The 13,742-nt window shown below is 53.3% G+C and overlaps 1 protein-coding gene across 1 annotated transcript in view; it reads right to left on the bottom strand.

Annotated features, from left to right (window-relative positions):
* The window catches only part of PRR14 (proline rich 14), a 28,497-nt gene that overhangs the window by 3,956 nt on the left and 10,799 nt on the right, over positions 1–13,742 (bottom strand). The window contains exon 8 of the mRNA XM_077494024.1: positions 2,672–2,743. Within this exon, the coding sequence (XP_077350150.1) occupies positions 2,672–2,743 (72 nt within the window). The remainder of the gene's footprint in view (positions 1–2,671; positions 2,744–13,742) is intronic.

Raw genomic sequence — 13,742 nt, 5'->3', positions numbered from 1 at the left:
CCGGTGACTGGACTCACATCCCTCCTCCTTCCCCGTCTGCCCCGGTGACTGGACTCACATCCCTCCTCCTTCCCCGGTGACTGGGCTCACATCCCTCATCCTTCCCCGTCTGCCCCGGTGACTGGGCTCACATCCCTCCTCCTTCCCCGTCTGCCCCGGTGACTGGGCTCACATCCCTCCTCCTTCCCCGTCTGCCCCGGTGACTGGGCTCACATCCCTCCTCCTTCCCCGTCTGCCCCGGTGACTGGGCTCACATCCCTCCTCCTTCCCCGTCTGCCCCGGTGACTGGGCTCACATCCCTCCTCCTTCCCCGTCTGCCCCGGTGACTGGGCTCACATCCCTCCTCCTTCCCCGTCTGCCCCGGTGACTGGGCTCACATCCCTCCTCCTTCCCCGTCTGCCCCGGTGACTGGGCTCACATCCCTCCTCCTTCCCCGTCTGCCCCGGTGACTGGGCTCACATCCCTCACCCTTCCCCGTCTGCCCCGGTGACTGGGCTCACATCCCTCACCCTTCCCCGTCTGCCCCGGTGACTGGGCTCGCATCCCTCCTCCTTCCCCGTCTGCCCCGGTGACTGGGCTCACATCCCTCCTCCTTCCCCGTCTGCCCCGGTGACTGGGCTCACATCCCTCACCCTTCCCCGTCTGCCCCGGTGACTGGGCTCACATCCCTCATCCTTCCCCGTCTGCCCCGGTGACTGGACTCACATCCCTCATCCTTCCCCGTCTGCCCCGGTGACTGGGCTCACATCCCTCATCCTTCCCCGTCTGCCCCGGTGACTGGGCTCACATCCCTCATCCTTCCCCGTCTGCCCCGGTGACTGGACTCACATCCCTCATCCTTCCCCGTCTGCCCCGGTGACTGGACTCACATCCCTCATCCTTCCCCGTCTGCCCCGGTGACTGGGCTCACATCCCTCCCCCTTCCCCGGTGACTGGGCTCACATCCCTCCCCCTTCCCCGGTGACTGGGCTCACATCCCTCATCCTTCCCCGTCTGCCCCGGTGACTGGGCTCACATCCCTCATCCTTCCCCGTCTGCCCCGGTGACTGGACTCACATCCCTCCCCCTTCCCCGTCTGCCCCGGTGACTGGACTCACATCCCTCCTCCTTCCCCGTCTGCCCTGGTGACTGGACTCACATCCCTCCTCCTTCCCTGTCTGCCCCGGTGACTGGACTCACATCCCTCATCCTTCCCCGTCTGCCCCGGTGACTGGGCTCACATCCCTCCCCCTTCCCCGGTGACTGGGCTCACATCCCTCATCCTTCCCCGTCTGCCCCGGTGACTGGACTCACATCCCTCCTCCTTCCCCGTCTGCCCCGGTGACTGGACTCACATCCCTCCTCCTTCCCTGTCTGCCCCGGTGACTGGACTCACATCCCTCCTCCTTCCCTGTCTGCCCCGGTGACTGGACTCGCATCCCTCCTCCTTCCCTGTCTGCCCCGGTGACTGGGCTCACATCCCTCCTCCTTCCCCGTCTGCCCCGGTGACTGGACTCACATCCCTCCTCCTTCCCCGTCTGCCCCGGTGACTGGACTCACATCCCTCCTCCTTCCCCGGTGACTGGGCTCACATCCCTCATCCTTCCCCGTCTGCCCCGGTGACTGGGCTCACATCCCTCCTCCTTCCCCGTCTGCCCCGGTGACTGGGCTCACATCCCTCCTCCTTCCCCGTCTGCCCCGGTGACTGGGCTCACATCCCTCCTCCTTCCCCGTCTGCCCCGGTGACTGGGCTCACATCCCTCCTCCTTCCCCGTCTGCCCCGGTGACTGGGCTCACATCCCTCCTCCTTCCCCGTCTGCCCCGGTGACTGGGCTCACATCCCTCACCCTTCCCCGTCTGCCCCGGTGACTGGGCTCACATCCCTCACCCTTCCCCGTCTGCCCCGGTGACTGGGCTCGCATCCCTCCTCCTTCCCCGTCTGCCCCGGTGACTGGGCTCACATCCCTCCTCCTTCCCCGTCTGCCCCGGTGACTGGGCTCACATCCCTCACCCTTCCCCGTCTGCCCCGGTGACTGGGCTCACATCCCTCATCCTTCCCCGTCTGCCCCGGTGACTGGGCTCACATCCCTCATCCTTCCCCGTCTGCCCCGGTGACTGGGCTCACATCCCTCCCCCTTCCCCGGTGACTGGGCTCACATCCCTCCCCCTTCCCCGGTGACTGGGCTCACATCCCTCCCCCTTCCCCGGTGACTGGGCTCACATCCCTCCCCCTTCCCCGGTGACTGGGCTCACATCCCTCCCCCTTCCCCGGTGACTGGGCTCACATCCCTCCCCCTTCCCCGGTGACTGGGCTCACATCCCTCCCCCTTCCCCGGTGACTGGGCTCACATCCCTCCCCCTTCCCCGGTGACTGGGCTCACATCCCTCCCCCTTCCCCGGTGACTGGGCTCACATCCCTCCCCCTTCCCCGGTGACTGGGCTCACATCCCTCCCCCTTCCCCGGTGACTGGGCTCACATCCCTCCCCCTTCCCCGGTGAATGGGTCACATCCCTCCCCCTTCCCCGGTGAATGGGTCACATCCCTCCCCCTTCCCCGGTGACTGGGTCACATCCCTCCCCCTTCCCCGGTGAATGGGTCACATCCCTCCCCCTTCCCCGGTGACTGGGTCACATCCCTCATCCTTCCCTGTCTGCCCCATTTTTATTGGTGACATGAGGGCTGTGTGCGGACCTTTTCTCGGTGGGTGTGTGGTAATTCTTGTTGGTGTAGATCTCCTCCAGGCTGAAGTCGTCTTTCTGCAATCTGTAGAAGCGGGACAGACAGACAGACAGACAGACTAATTTATGTTATTGAAGGATACATCTGTAAATAGGCTCATGTTATAGACAAAGATAAACCATGTGACGTCCCGAGACAAAGCCAACATTTCACATCTAAAAAGCGGATACAGAGGTCTCGTGTATGGGGGGGGGGGGCATCTAGGCAGGGGCCCCGACGTATGGGGGCCGTGTACCCAGGGGTCTCGGTGTATGGGGGGCCGTGTGCCCAGGGGTCTCGGTGTATGGGGGGCCGTGTGCCCAGGGGTCTCGGTGTATGGGGGGCCGTGTGCCCAGGGGTCTCGGTGTATGGGGGGCCGTGTGCCCAGGGGTCTCGGTGTATGGGGGGCCGTGTGCCCAGGGGTCTCGGTGTATGGGGGGCCGTGTGCCCAGGGGTCTCGGTGTATGGGGGGCCGTGTGCCCAGGGGTCTCGGTGTATGGGGGCCGTGTGCCCAGGGGTCTCGGTGTATGGGGGGCCGTGTGCCCAGGGGTCTCGGTGTATGGGGGGCCGTGTGCCCAGGGGTCTCGGTGTATGGGGGGCAGTGTGCCCAGGGGTCTCGGTGTATGGGGGGCCGTGTGCCCAGGGGTCTCGGTGTATGGGGGGCCGTGTGCCCAGGGGTCTCGGTGTATGGGGGGCCGTGTGCCCAGGGGTCTCGGTGTATGGGGGGCCGTGTGCCCAGGGGTCTCGGTGTATGGGGGCCGTGTGCCCAGGGGTCTCGGTGTATGGGGGCCGTGTGCCCAGGGGTCTCGGTGTATGGGGGGCCGTGTACCCAGGGGTCTCGGTGTATGGGGGGCCGTGTACCCAGGGGTCTCGGTGTATGGGGGTTGTGTTTGGACTGGTGGGATGTTACTGCTCCCATGTTGGAAGGAGTCACCTTTAATCTCTACTCTTGTCACATGACTGGAAGTGAAAAGACACAGACCACAACGTAAACCTGGCAGAGGATATAACCCTTCCGCTTGGCAGGTCACATGATCCCTCCTACCTGGGCAGGGAAGGACCCCACTACTTGGTCAACCCAGCCAGAACCAAAACAGAGCAAGGGAGGACCCTGCTACAAGGTCAACTGGAAGCCCATTTGCTCAAAACTGGCCCACTCCAAGGCTTGAACATCTACATGGTAGAAGTTAGTAAATGTGTAAAGAGAAGACAGCTTTACAAACCTAAGCAGAAGATTGATGCTCAATAGCCCAAGAAGCACCGACGCCTGGTGAAGTGGATCAGGAAAGGAGAACCTTGTCCTCGATACCCGAGAAATGAGCCCAACGAATCCCCAGAGAATTAGAGGATTAACCAGCGAGAACCTTCAGGCAGAACAAACAGGGAATCAGACTGAAGAAACAAAGCTGAAGACTTCAGATGAATGTGAAAAGCTCCAACAACCTCCAAATCGTGTAGCGCCTTCCTTTCAGGATGTTTAGGACAAAAATAAGCCAGCACACCGTCCTGATTCAGGAGGAATGAAGAAACCACCTTCAGGAGGAATGAAGAAACCACCTTCTTATCCTGGGAGGGTTCCCTACAGGAAGGCAAAGTTAACTCCGAGATCCTGTGGGCCATGGTAATGGCAGCCAATAGGATCACCCTGTGCATCAGGAGCAACAAGGGAGTCTGTCGGAGACGCTCAGATGGAGAAGACTGCAGAACAGACGAGATCAAAGCAAGTCCCACGGAGACGAGGAGTTGCACACAGACAAGGGGGGGGCCGCACAGGAGGAACAGTCCTTGTGACAAGCTTCACAAAGGCTCTAACCAAGGAATGGAAACAGAATGGCCAAGGCCAAAATCTGTCCCATGACAAATGCATGTAATGTAGGAGCTTAACACCAGACGACATAAGCCTTCCATGTAGGATGGTACACTTTCCACGAGGAAGACTTTCCAGCGGTGAGAAGAGTAGGGGAGACAGAATCAGAAGGCTCTCTGAGAACTGAGTGATCACATGACCGATCAGCTCTAAGCAGAGAGCGGTGACTGTCAGTCACCGCTCTCTACCGCTCCAGAACTTACATGTGCGCTGGGCTGTGCAGGGGGTGGAAGCGGCTGGCTCAGGCTCTTGGGAAAGTTGAGCCTGCTGCCAGTCAGACATTTGGGTGGATCTTGACATTATTGTTCTGAAACGGCTCTGTGACGTCAGCCAACAGTGGGCAATAGCCCTCTGTCAGCTGATCCTGGGTCACTAAAGAGCTCTCCTGTGACCCAAAAGAAGTAGGACCAAAAAAAAAAAAAAAAAAAAAGCTCAGGCCATACTTTTCTTTCAAAGCCAGTGATGGTAAAGCAGGATGAGAGACCCGGCAACAGCAAGTCTGGCGGATCACCTTACAATATCTGCATACCACATTTCTTTGGCCAAGCAGCTCTGACCATAATCTCTGGAATGTCCTTTATTCTGATCAAGCAAGGCACCAGGGCACATGCTGCAAACACTGGTGGAGCTCTGGGTCAGGATACACACCGTCAACTTTGCTGTTGATTCTGGATGCCAATAGATCAACATAGCAAATATCTCCGGGTGAGCGACCCCATCTCTTGGATTCAGCTGCTCTTCAGGGCTGCTGACTGTCAATTTTCCACTTTGGGAATGTGCACAGCGGCTAAGGCCAGAACATGAAGTTCTAGTCAGCTTCTTTCTAAGCAGCACAATGTCTTATGCCTCCTTGAAGGTCGATGTATGCCACCGGAGTGCCATTGTCTGATTACCCCCCCCCCCGATGAGGTGGACAGACCAGTGTAGAAAGGTCAGCCAGACTGCCTGAGGTGGATGCTGATCAGCAACCAATCTCACTAAAACGAGAGGTTCTCCAGAACGCTTCCCCAGACCAACCAGCTGGCATCGGTCAAGTCCTTCCAATTCATTGGAAGAGTTTCCCAGTAACCAGCATCTGAATTGATATCCACCATTCCAGAATCCTTTCCATTGCAGAGATGTACAAGGCATGGATGCCCGCTTTCCCCCTCCCGCTTCGCTATGGCCTTGGAGCCACTGGAGATACTTATTAGGGAGTCTACCCTGGTTAAAGGTCTTCAGGTGGGCCCGCTGGAAGAGAAGCTCTCCTTGTACGTTGACGACGCGCTGCTTTATTTACAAGATGCGGGCGGCTCCCTCGCGGCGGCCTTAGAGCTGTTTAATGAATTTGGACATTACTCGGGAGTGCGTATCAACTGGGATAAGTCAATTCTTTTTCCCCTTGATCCTGTTGCATGCACTAATGCCCCAGACAACAAGTTGGTATATGTAGAGCAGTTCAAATACTTGGGCATCCAGGTTAGGAGAGATCCGGCCAGCTACTCCGATCTTTAACATAACGCCTACACTTACCCAACTTAAAGCGGGACTCCGCGTTTTTTTTTTTTTTTTTTTTTTAAAAGCCAGCAGCTACAAATACTGCGCATGCGCGAGCCGCGCGGCGCAATCCGGACGGTCCCCGCTGTCTCTGGGAACTGTGTGTTTCCCAGCAGGCAGCGGGGCACTTGCGCAAAGGGGCGGGCAGTTGCGGAAAGGGGCGTAATCTACGCCCCTTTCCGCAGACAGCTATCCCGGAAGTGGGTGCAGTTACCTGGATTATCCAGGTAATTGCACCCCCCTCCGCCCTGAAAGGTGCCAATTGTGGCGCCGGAGGTCCATTTTAGGGTGGACCTCCGCTTTAAGGAGAAATGTATGGCATGGTCCTGACTACCCCTGAATCTCATGGGGAGAATCAACCTCCTGAAAATGATCCTCCTCCCCGAATTTCTCTACGTTTTCCATAATTCCCCGACCTGGATGCCCAACCTGTTCTTTAAGGGAGGTGGAGAAATGTATGGGTAGCTTTATATAGGGTGGGAAACTTCCTAGGATAGCAAAACCTGATCCTACCGGTGAGATGTGGAGGCCTGGCACTCCCAGATTTGTGTGTGTATTTCTGGACGGCAGTGCTGGTCACTGTCCGATGGTGGTTTTGTGCGGTCACGAGCACATGCAGCGGTTTGTCTCGTGGCAACAATCTTAGGCTCTCTTCAGGAACTGGGAAATTTGATTTAATCGGGGGCCCCCCCCCCGAGCATACACTGCCCCTACCTCATTCCACTAAGCCCCCGTACACACAGTCGGACATTCTGCCAACCAAATCCGTTGGATTTTGTCCGAAACTGTTGCATACACACGGCCGGACTAAGTTGTCGAAAAATCCGATCATTCAGAACGTGATGACGCAATTTCGTTACGACGGGACTACGTTCAGGCTAGTAGCCAATAGCTTTGATGTAGGAATTTGATCTGAGCATGCGTGGAACTTGGTCCGATCAAAATTCTCTACACATGATCGGAGTATGTCCGATCGAACCAGTTGGTCGGGAAATATTTCCAACATGTTGGAAAATTGGGTCCGATGCAGACCACACACAGTCGGATTATCCAACAACACGGTCCGATAGGACGCATTCCGACGGATTCTCCGACCGTGTATACAAGGGCTTAGACTACACTTAGGGTATGGACTGCTGCAAAGACTAGATTTACCTGCCCCAACAGATGGTCTCCCTTCACCCCACTATGGGGCAATCCCAATCTCCCACATCTCCGTACTATCCCTGACCCTCAGGTCTGGGCTAGATATGGGATAAAGACTCGGGGGGGGATATTCTAACGGCTGACAGACTGCTTTCACTGACAGAACTCAGAACCTGATTCCGTCTACCTGGCTGGATGACATTTAGATACTTCCAGCTGCGTCATGCCACGAGAGCCAAATTCCCTACCATCCCTAAGCTAGATATGGATCCCATAGAAGGTAGACCCTAGAACAACTGTCTAAACCCTTGTCCACACCGTATTTCCACCTATTGGGATGTCACTCCTCCAGGATGGAACGCCTTTGGAAGAAGTGGAAGACCGACATACCAGATTTAGACAGGGAAGACTGGGATGCCCAGACATTAATTTCCTCCAGGGACAGGCTGATTCAAGTCAAATTCTTACACAGAGTTTATTTTACACCCCAGAGGCTACATAACATATATATGTCCTGGAGCTGCTCTAGAGCGGCCCGGTTCTGGATGCAGGAGGTTGAACTTATAAACTTTCCTCTCCAGCTGGATTTACCGATCACCCCTGGGTTGTTGCTCTTGGATATCCATGACGACGACCAAAGGCCCAGATACACCAAAATACTTCTAATAAAAAAATATATATTATACTAGAAGAGAAATCATACTTAAAGAGGAAGTAAACCCTGATGGGTGTTACTTCCTCTTTCATTCCCTGCAAAGGCAAAGCATAATGGACTACTATGCATCGCATCGCATCGCATAGTAGTCCATTATGTGTCACTTACCTGACACAGGAGCCAGCGAAGTCACCGCTGTCCCCTGTAGTCCGCCGCATCCATCTTGTTGGTGGCGTCTCGCAGCTCTGCCGCTGTCATTCAGCGAAGCCGCGATGACGTCACTCCCGCGCATGCGCACGGGAGTCGACACGCGCGGCAGCTCCATTCTTGGAAATGCCGCACTCAGTGCGCCTGCGTGTGCGACAGCGGTGCCCGTTTTCGGGCAAATATCTCCTAAACCATATAGGTTTAGGAGATATTTCTTGGACCTACAGGTAAGCCTTAATCTAGGCTTACCTGTAGGTCAAAGTGGTTTGTAAGGGTTTACAACCACTTTAAGTGGTTGTATAGTCTTTTTTACAACTTTTACTTACAGGCAAGTCTATAATAAGGCCTACCTCTAGGTAAAAAAAAAAAAAAAAATCTCCTCGCGATCGGCGCACGAGCACAGGGGATTCTCGGCTGAAAGTCCGGCAGATGCCGGACCCTGCCGGAATGAAATCTCCCGTGCGCATGCACGGGAGTGACGATATCGCGGCTCCGGCCACTCACAGCGCCAAAGAGCCGCGATACCCGGAAGACACGGTGGGGGAACATGTCAGCTCCCTCGGCGTGCATCAAGCGAGATGTCGGGGCCTCGTTCTAAAAGTATTTCATAATGCCCTTTCCCTTGCAGGTATGAAAAAATAAAAATAAAAAAACCCTCAGCGGGTTTACTACCGATTTAAGTGGAATTACCGACCCCCCCCCCCCCCCCCCCCGGGTTCTTGGGGACAGGTTATTGCTTCAGCTCCTCCTATGTACAAGCTGACTAAAATAAACAGGAATTGCCGTGAAATATATGAGCGTCTAACAACGCTGGACTACGTAGTGGGCACAGGTACCTGCTAATGAGGTTTCTGCACTGGGTGTAGCCGAACTCTCTTGCGTTCATCCTATTACCCCCCCCCCCGGGGGTGATTAGACTCGTATGCCATGTTGATATTCTACTAATCTTGTGAAGGAATGTAATGTACATAATGATAAATCATAAAAATGCCTATTTTCTTATGTTTCTCATGTTTCTATGCCACTCCTTCCTCATTATATAAAATATACAAATTAGCTTTGCATCGGGACTAAGATGGCGATTACCCCCCCCCCTCCCCCCCCGAATTAGAAGTATGAGGAAGTGAAGAGAGAACAAGCTTCAACCAACCACGCGCCAGCATCACGTTTCTGCATTCTTCTTGTATTTCAGCCAATAAGATGCACCATTTTAGACCGACCACATTTACATAGTAGCGACGTATAATCCACTGTTCTTTGTGTATAAAACTTTGGGCACCGCCCCAGAAATAATAAAAGAGAGATGAGGAAGGAATGGAACGGGGCAGACGTGTCAGAACGATCGTTTCCAGCGGGCGCACATCTCCACTTTATAAGGACCAGCAGCAGATATCTAACCTGGAACCCGGTTGAGGTTTTGGTCCATCACAATATATATATATATACACACACACATACATACACACATACACTATAACTTCATAAAATGTATCACACCTAGACGTTTCTCAATAAAAGAACATTCTGTTCATGCTAAATAAAGAGAAATCCTCGCGAGTGATCACAGAGGCCCGTCCATCACTCATAGGCCCGTCCATATCAGCCAAAGTCTGAGGCTTAGTGGAGGTGGGAGGGGCCATGCCTGGGGCGGGGATTCTTGCTTTTTTTTTCTATTCGGAGGAACAATGAAGGTGGGACTTTACATGAAGTGCGTGAGTGCCATAAGATCAAATTTGGTGAGCAATTGGGAAAATGTTATTAATTGGTTCATAAAATTAATCAATATAATTACAGTATACATTTAATATTATCAATTCCATATTCAAGGATATTGAGTACAATCAAGTAAAAATGATAAACGTTTATACAGAGTAGTATGAACACAAGAACATTTTCCACCGTACACCAAATTATGTTAATAAAAAAACATAGATTTAAGGTAGTGCTTGCCCAACAAATGACTCAGATATCCAATTGAAAAGAATGTTGATAGAATATATAAAAAAAAGTTGGTCATAATTGAAGATAAGCACGACAGTTGATAGCTCTACGCGTTTCGTGGCTGAGGTACCACTCGTCAGGAGCAAGCGCGTGTCTTCTCTAATGATAAAAAAAATAGAATAGAAATAGTCTGTTATCAGCAGACTAACAATAAAGGTGGGGCAATGAGAAAAAGAACCCACCCAGAGTACTTTCTTACGTAAAATGGTGAAGCATGGCAGTAGCCAGATGTCGGTCACCGCCAGCCCCTCAGAGGCACCATCCCCGGGAGCCCAGGCGGACAAATCAGCAGAAGCAACCCACGCGGCGCCGTCCGGCCAGCACAGACCCTCGAGGCAAATCTGCATGTAAAGTGAAAGGTTAAACAACCCTAAAAAGCAATAAGTGTCCTCAAAAAATGAACTGTAGTGATTGTGTGAAGAGGAGGCGGTGTGTGTGTGTGGATTGGAAGGGAGAAATTAAATAGAAAAGTTTTTGATTTGAGAAGAGTGCAACCATAAATATGGCAATGTCCCCAATTTTTCTTTTTTTCAATTATTGAACAGGGATGGAAGTACGTTTGCTTGCTTTATTTATTTTATGCCCAGACAGAACTCCTGCCATACACTGACCCATTGTTTATCCTTATGAGGTTAACTTATCCCTTACCATTTTATTTTCTTTACTAATGTCTCAATTGACAATATTTTGCTACCATCATAAGAGGTGCTTTCTTTGGTCTTATGGTGTTGATGGTGGTGCATTGTTGATCGCCATGCCGGTCTTTGGGTTTCCTTCACTTCGGGAGTTGTGACGCGTCTGGTGCCCCCTCCCCTTCTTGGGAGGGGTGGGGGTGTCTCCATAGCGCGTCAGCGTCACGCTTCCCTGGCCGGGCATGCGCGTCCCTCTGGACGCTGGCGTGTCCGTTCAGGTGATTTTCCACACTCGCACACGTTGGGGGCAGGGTTTGCGCCGAGTGGGTCGGGCGCAGTTGCGCCCGTTCAGCGGTGTTTTTCTTTCCCCCCCGTGTGCGGCGTGACGTTGGTGGGCGGTCCTTGTGGGGGCGCCTATAAGGGCGTCATTTCGGCTGTGCCGGCTCTCGAGGCTCCCAACACACCGGACGTCTTTTAAATTGGATGTTGACTTTCCTTTCTTTTCAGGATCACTCGCTTTATCAGGTGCTGCTCACTATATTAAATCTCCCTTTCTTCACTTCTTTTTCATTCTCTTATACCTGCACTCATTGTGCCATAGTTGTGTTTGGTTCTTTCCCCTTTTTTTTTTTATATTCAGTAATCTTGTTGCTTTCACTCTTGGGAATTTTATTTATGGTTGCACTCTTCTCAAAACAAAAACTTTTCTATTTAATTTCTCCCTTCCAATCCACACACACACCGCCTCCTCTTCACACAATCACTACAGTTCATTTTTTGAGGACACTTATTGCTTTTTAGGGTTGTTTAACCACTTCCCGACCGCCGCACGACGATGTACGTCGACAGAATGGCACGGGCAGGCATAAGGGCTTACATGTACGTCCTTGCCTGCCCGCGGGTCGGGGGCCCAGATCGGGCCCCCGCCCGGTGCCTGCGGCGGTCGGTATTCGTTCGGGAGCGATCCCGGACGAGGGGACGGTCATTCATTCATGGCCACCCCCTCGCGATCGTTCCCGACGAATGAAAATGCTCCGTGACATCACTTCCTCTCCTGTAATGTAAACACAGGAGAGGAAGTGATGTAATCTCTCCTCCGTGTTGGTATTTTTCGTTCCGACACCGAGGAGAGAGGATCGGTGAGTTGCACCAACACGACACTACACAGTAGAACATGCCAGGCACACTCACACCCCCCTGATCACCCCCCCAATTACCCCTGCCCCCCAGTCACAGTGACACCAATGCATTTTTTTTTTTTGCATTGGTGTCATTTGTGACTGTAATAACTGTTAGGGCAGTTAGGGTTAGCCCCCTTTAGTTCTAATGTACCCCCCTAACCCCCCCAATAAAGGTTTAACCCCGTGATCACCCCCCGTCGCCAGTGTCACTAAGGCTGGGTTCACATTGCAGCGGTTTGAGAACGGATGTGATTCGCACCGCACTGCAGTGCAAATCACATCCGATCTCTGTGCGATTTGAGTTCAGCCATACAGATAGTATACAGATAGTATACAGATAGTATACAGATAGTATGGCTGAATTCGCATCGCACCCGCCGCAAACTCGCACGGGACCCTTTTTTGGCCCGCAGCAGAATCGGATCGCATGGGTGTTCACACCATGCGATCCGAGTTTGCAGATCGCACTGCGATATGCGAACTGATCTGGGGGTGTCATTAACATTTCACTGACACTCCCAGCAGTTCGCATAGGGCAGTGTGAACTGCCGCCGGGAGGCATGCGATGCGGGAACCCGCCGCGGATTCGTGGCGTTCCCGCATCGCTCCAGTGTGAACCCAGCCTAATAAGCGATCGTTTTTCTGATCGCTGTATTAGTGTCACAGGTGACGCTAGTTAGGCAGGTAGGCATTTAGGTTCGCCGCAACTTTTTATAGCGCCAGGGACCCCCATATACTACCGCATAAAGCCCCCTGATTGCCCCCTAGTTAACCCTTTCACCAGTGATCACCATATAACTGTTACAGGTGACGCTGGTTGGTTAGTTATTTTTTTATAGTTTCAGGGCACCCGCCATTTATTACCTAATAAAGGTTTAACCCCCTGATCACCCGGCGGGTGTCATTTGTGACTAATAACTGTTAGGGCAGTTAGGGTTAGCCCCCTTTAGTTCTAAGGTACCCCCTAACCCCCCCAATAAAGGTTTAACCCCGTGATCACCCCCCGTCGCCAGTGTCACTAAGGCTGGGTTCACATTGCAGCGGTTTATGAGAACGGATGTGATTCGCACTGCACTGCAGTGCAAATCACATCCAATCTCTGTGCGATTCGAGTTCAGCTATACAGATAGTATACAGATAGTATGGCTGAATTCGTGTCGCACCCGCCGCACCCGCCGCAAACTCGCACGGGACCCTTTTTTTGGTCCGCAGCAGAATTGGATCGCATGGGTGTTCACACCATGCGATCCGAGTTTGCAGATCGCACTGCGATATGCGAACTGATCTGGGGGTGTCATTATTTCACTGACACTCCCAGCAGTTCGCATAGGGCAGTGTGAACTGCCGCCGGGAGGCATGCGATGCGGGAACCCGCCGCGGATTCGTGGCGTTCCCGCATCGCTCCAGTGTGAACCCAGCCTAATAAGCGATCGTTTTTCTGATCGCCGTATTAGTGTCACAGGTGACGCTAGTTAGGCAGGTAGGTATTTAGGTTCGCCGCAGCTTTTTATAGCGCCAGGGACCCCCATATACTACCGCATAAAGCCCCCTGATTGCCCCCTAGTTAACCCTTTCACCAGTGATCACCATATAACTGTTACAGGTGACGCTGGTTGGTTAGTTATTTTTTTATAGTTTCAGGGCACCCGCCATTTATTAACTAGTCTCACTAGTGTACCCCTAAATTTAGGGGTGTCTACTTTCCAAAATGGGGTCATTTGGGGGGGGTTTGTGCCATCTTGGCATTTTATGGCCTTCAAAACTGTAACGCCCTTAGAAAGCCTGAAGGCGGTGCTTGGTTTTCGGGGCCCCGTACGCG

Source organism: Lithobates pipiens, unplaced genomic scaffold, assembly GCF_037356315.1.
Source record: "Lithobates pipiens isolate NorthernLeopardFrog02 unplaced genomic scaffold, aLitPip1_a1.2 Scaffold_22, whole genome shotgun sequence".
Taxonomy (NCBI): domain Eukaryota; kingdom Metazoa; phylum Chordata; class Amphibia; order Anura; family Ranidae; genus Lithobates; species Lithobates pipiens.
This window is presented reverse-complemented; position numbering and strand designations above follow the sequence as displayed.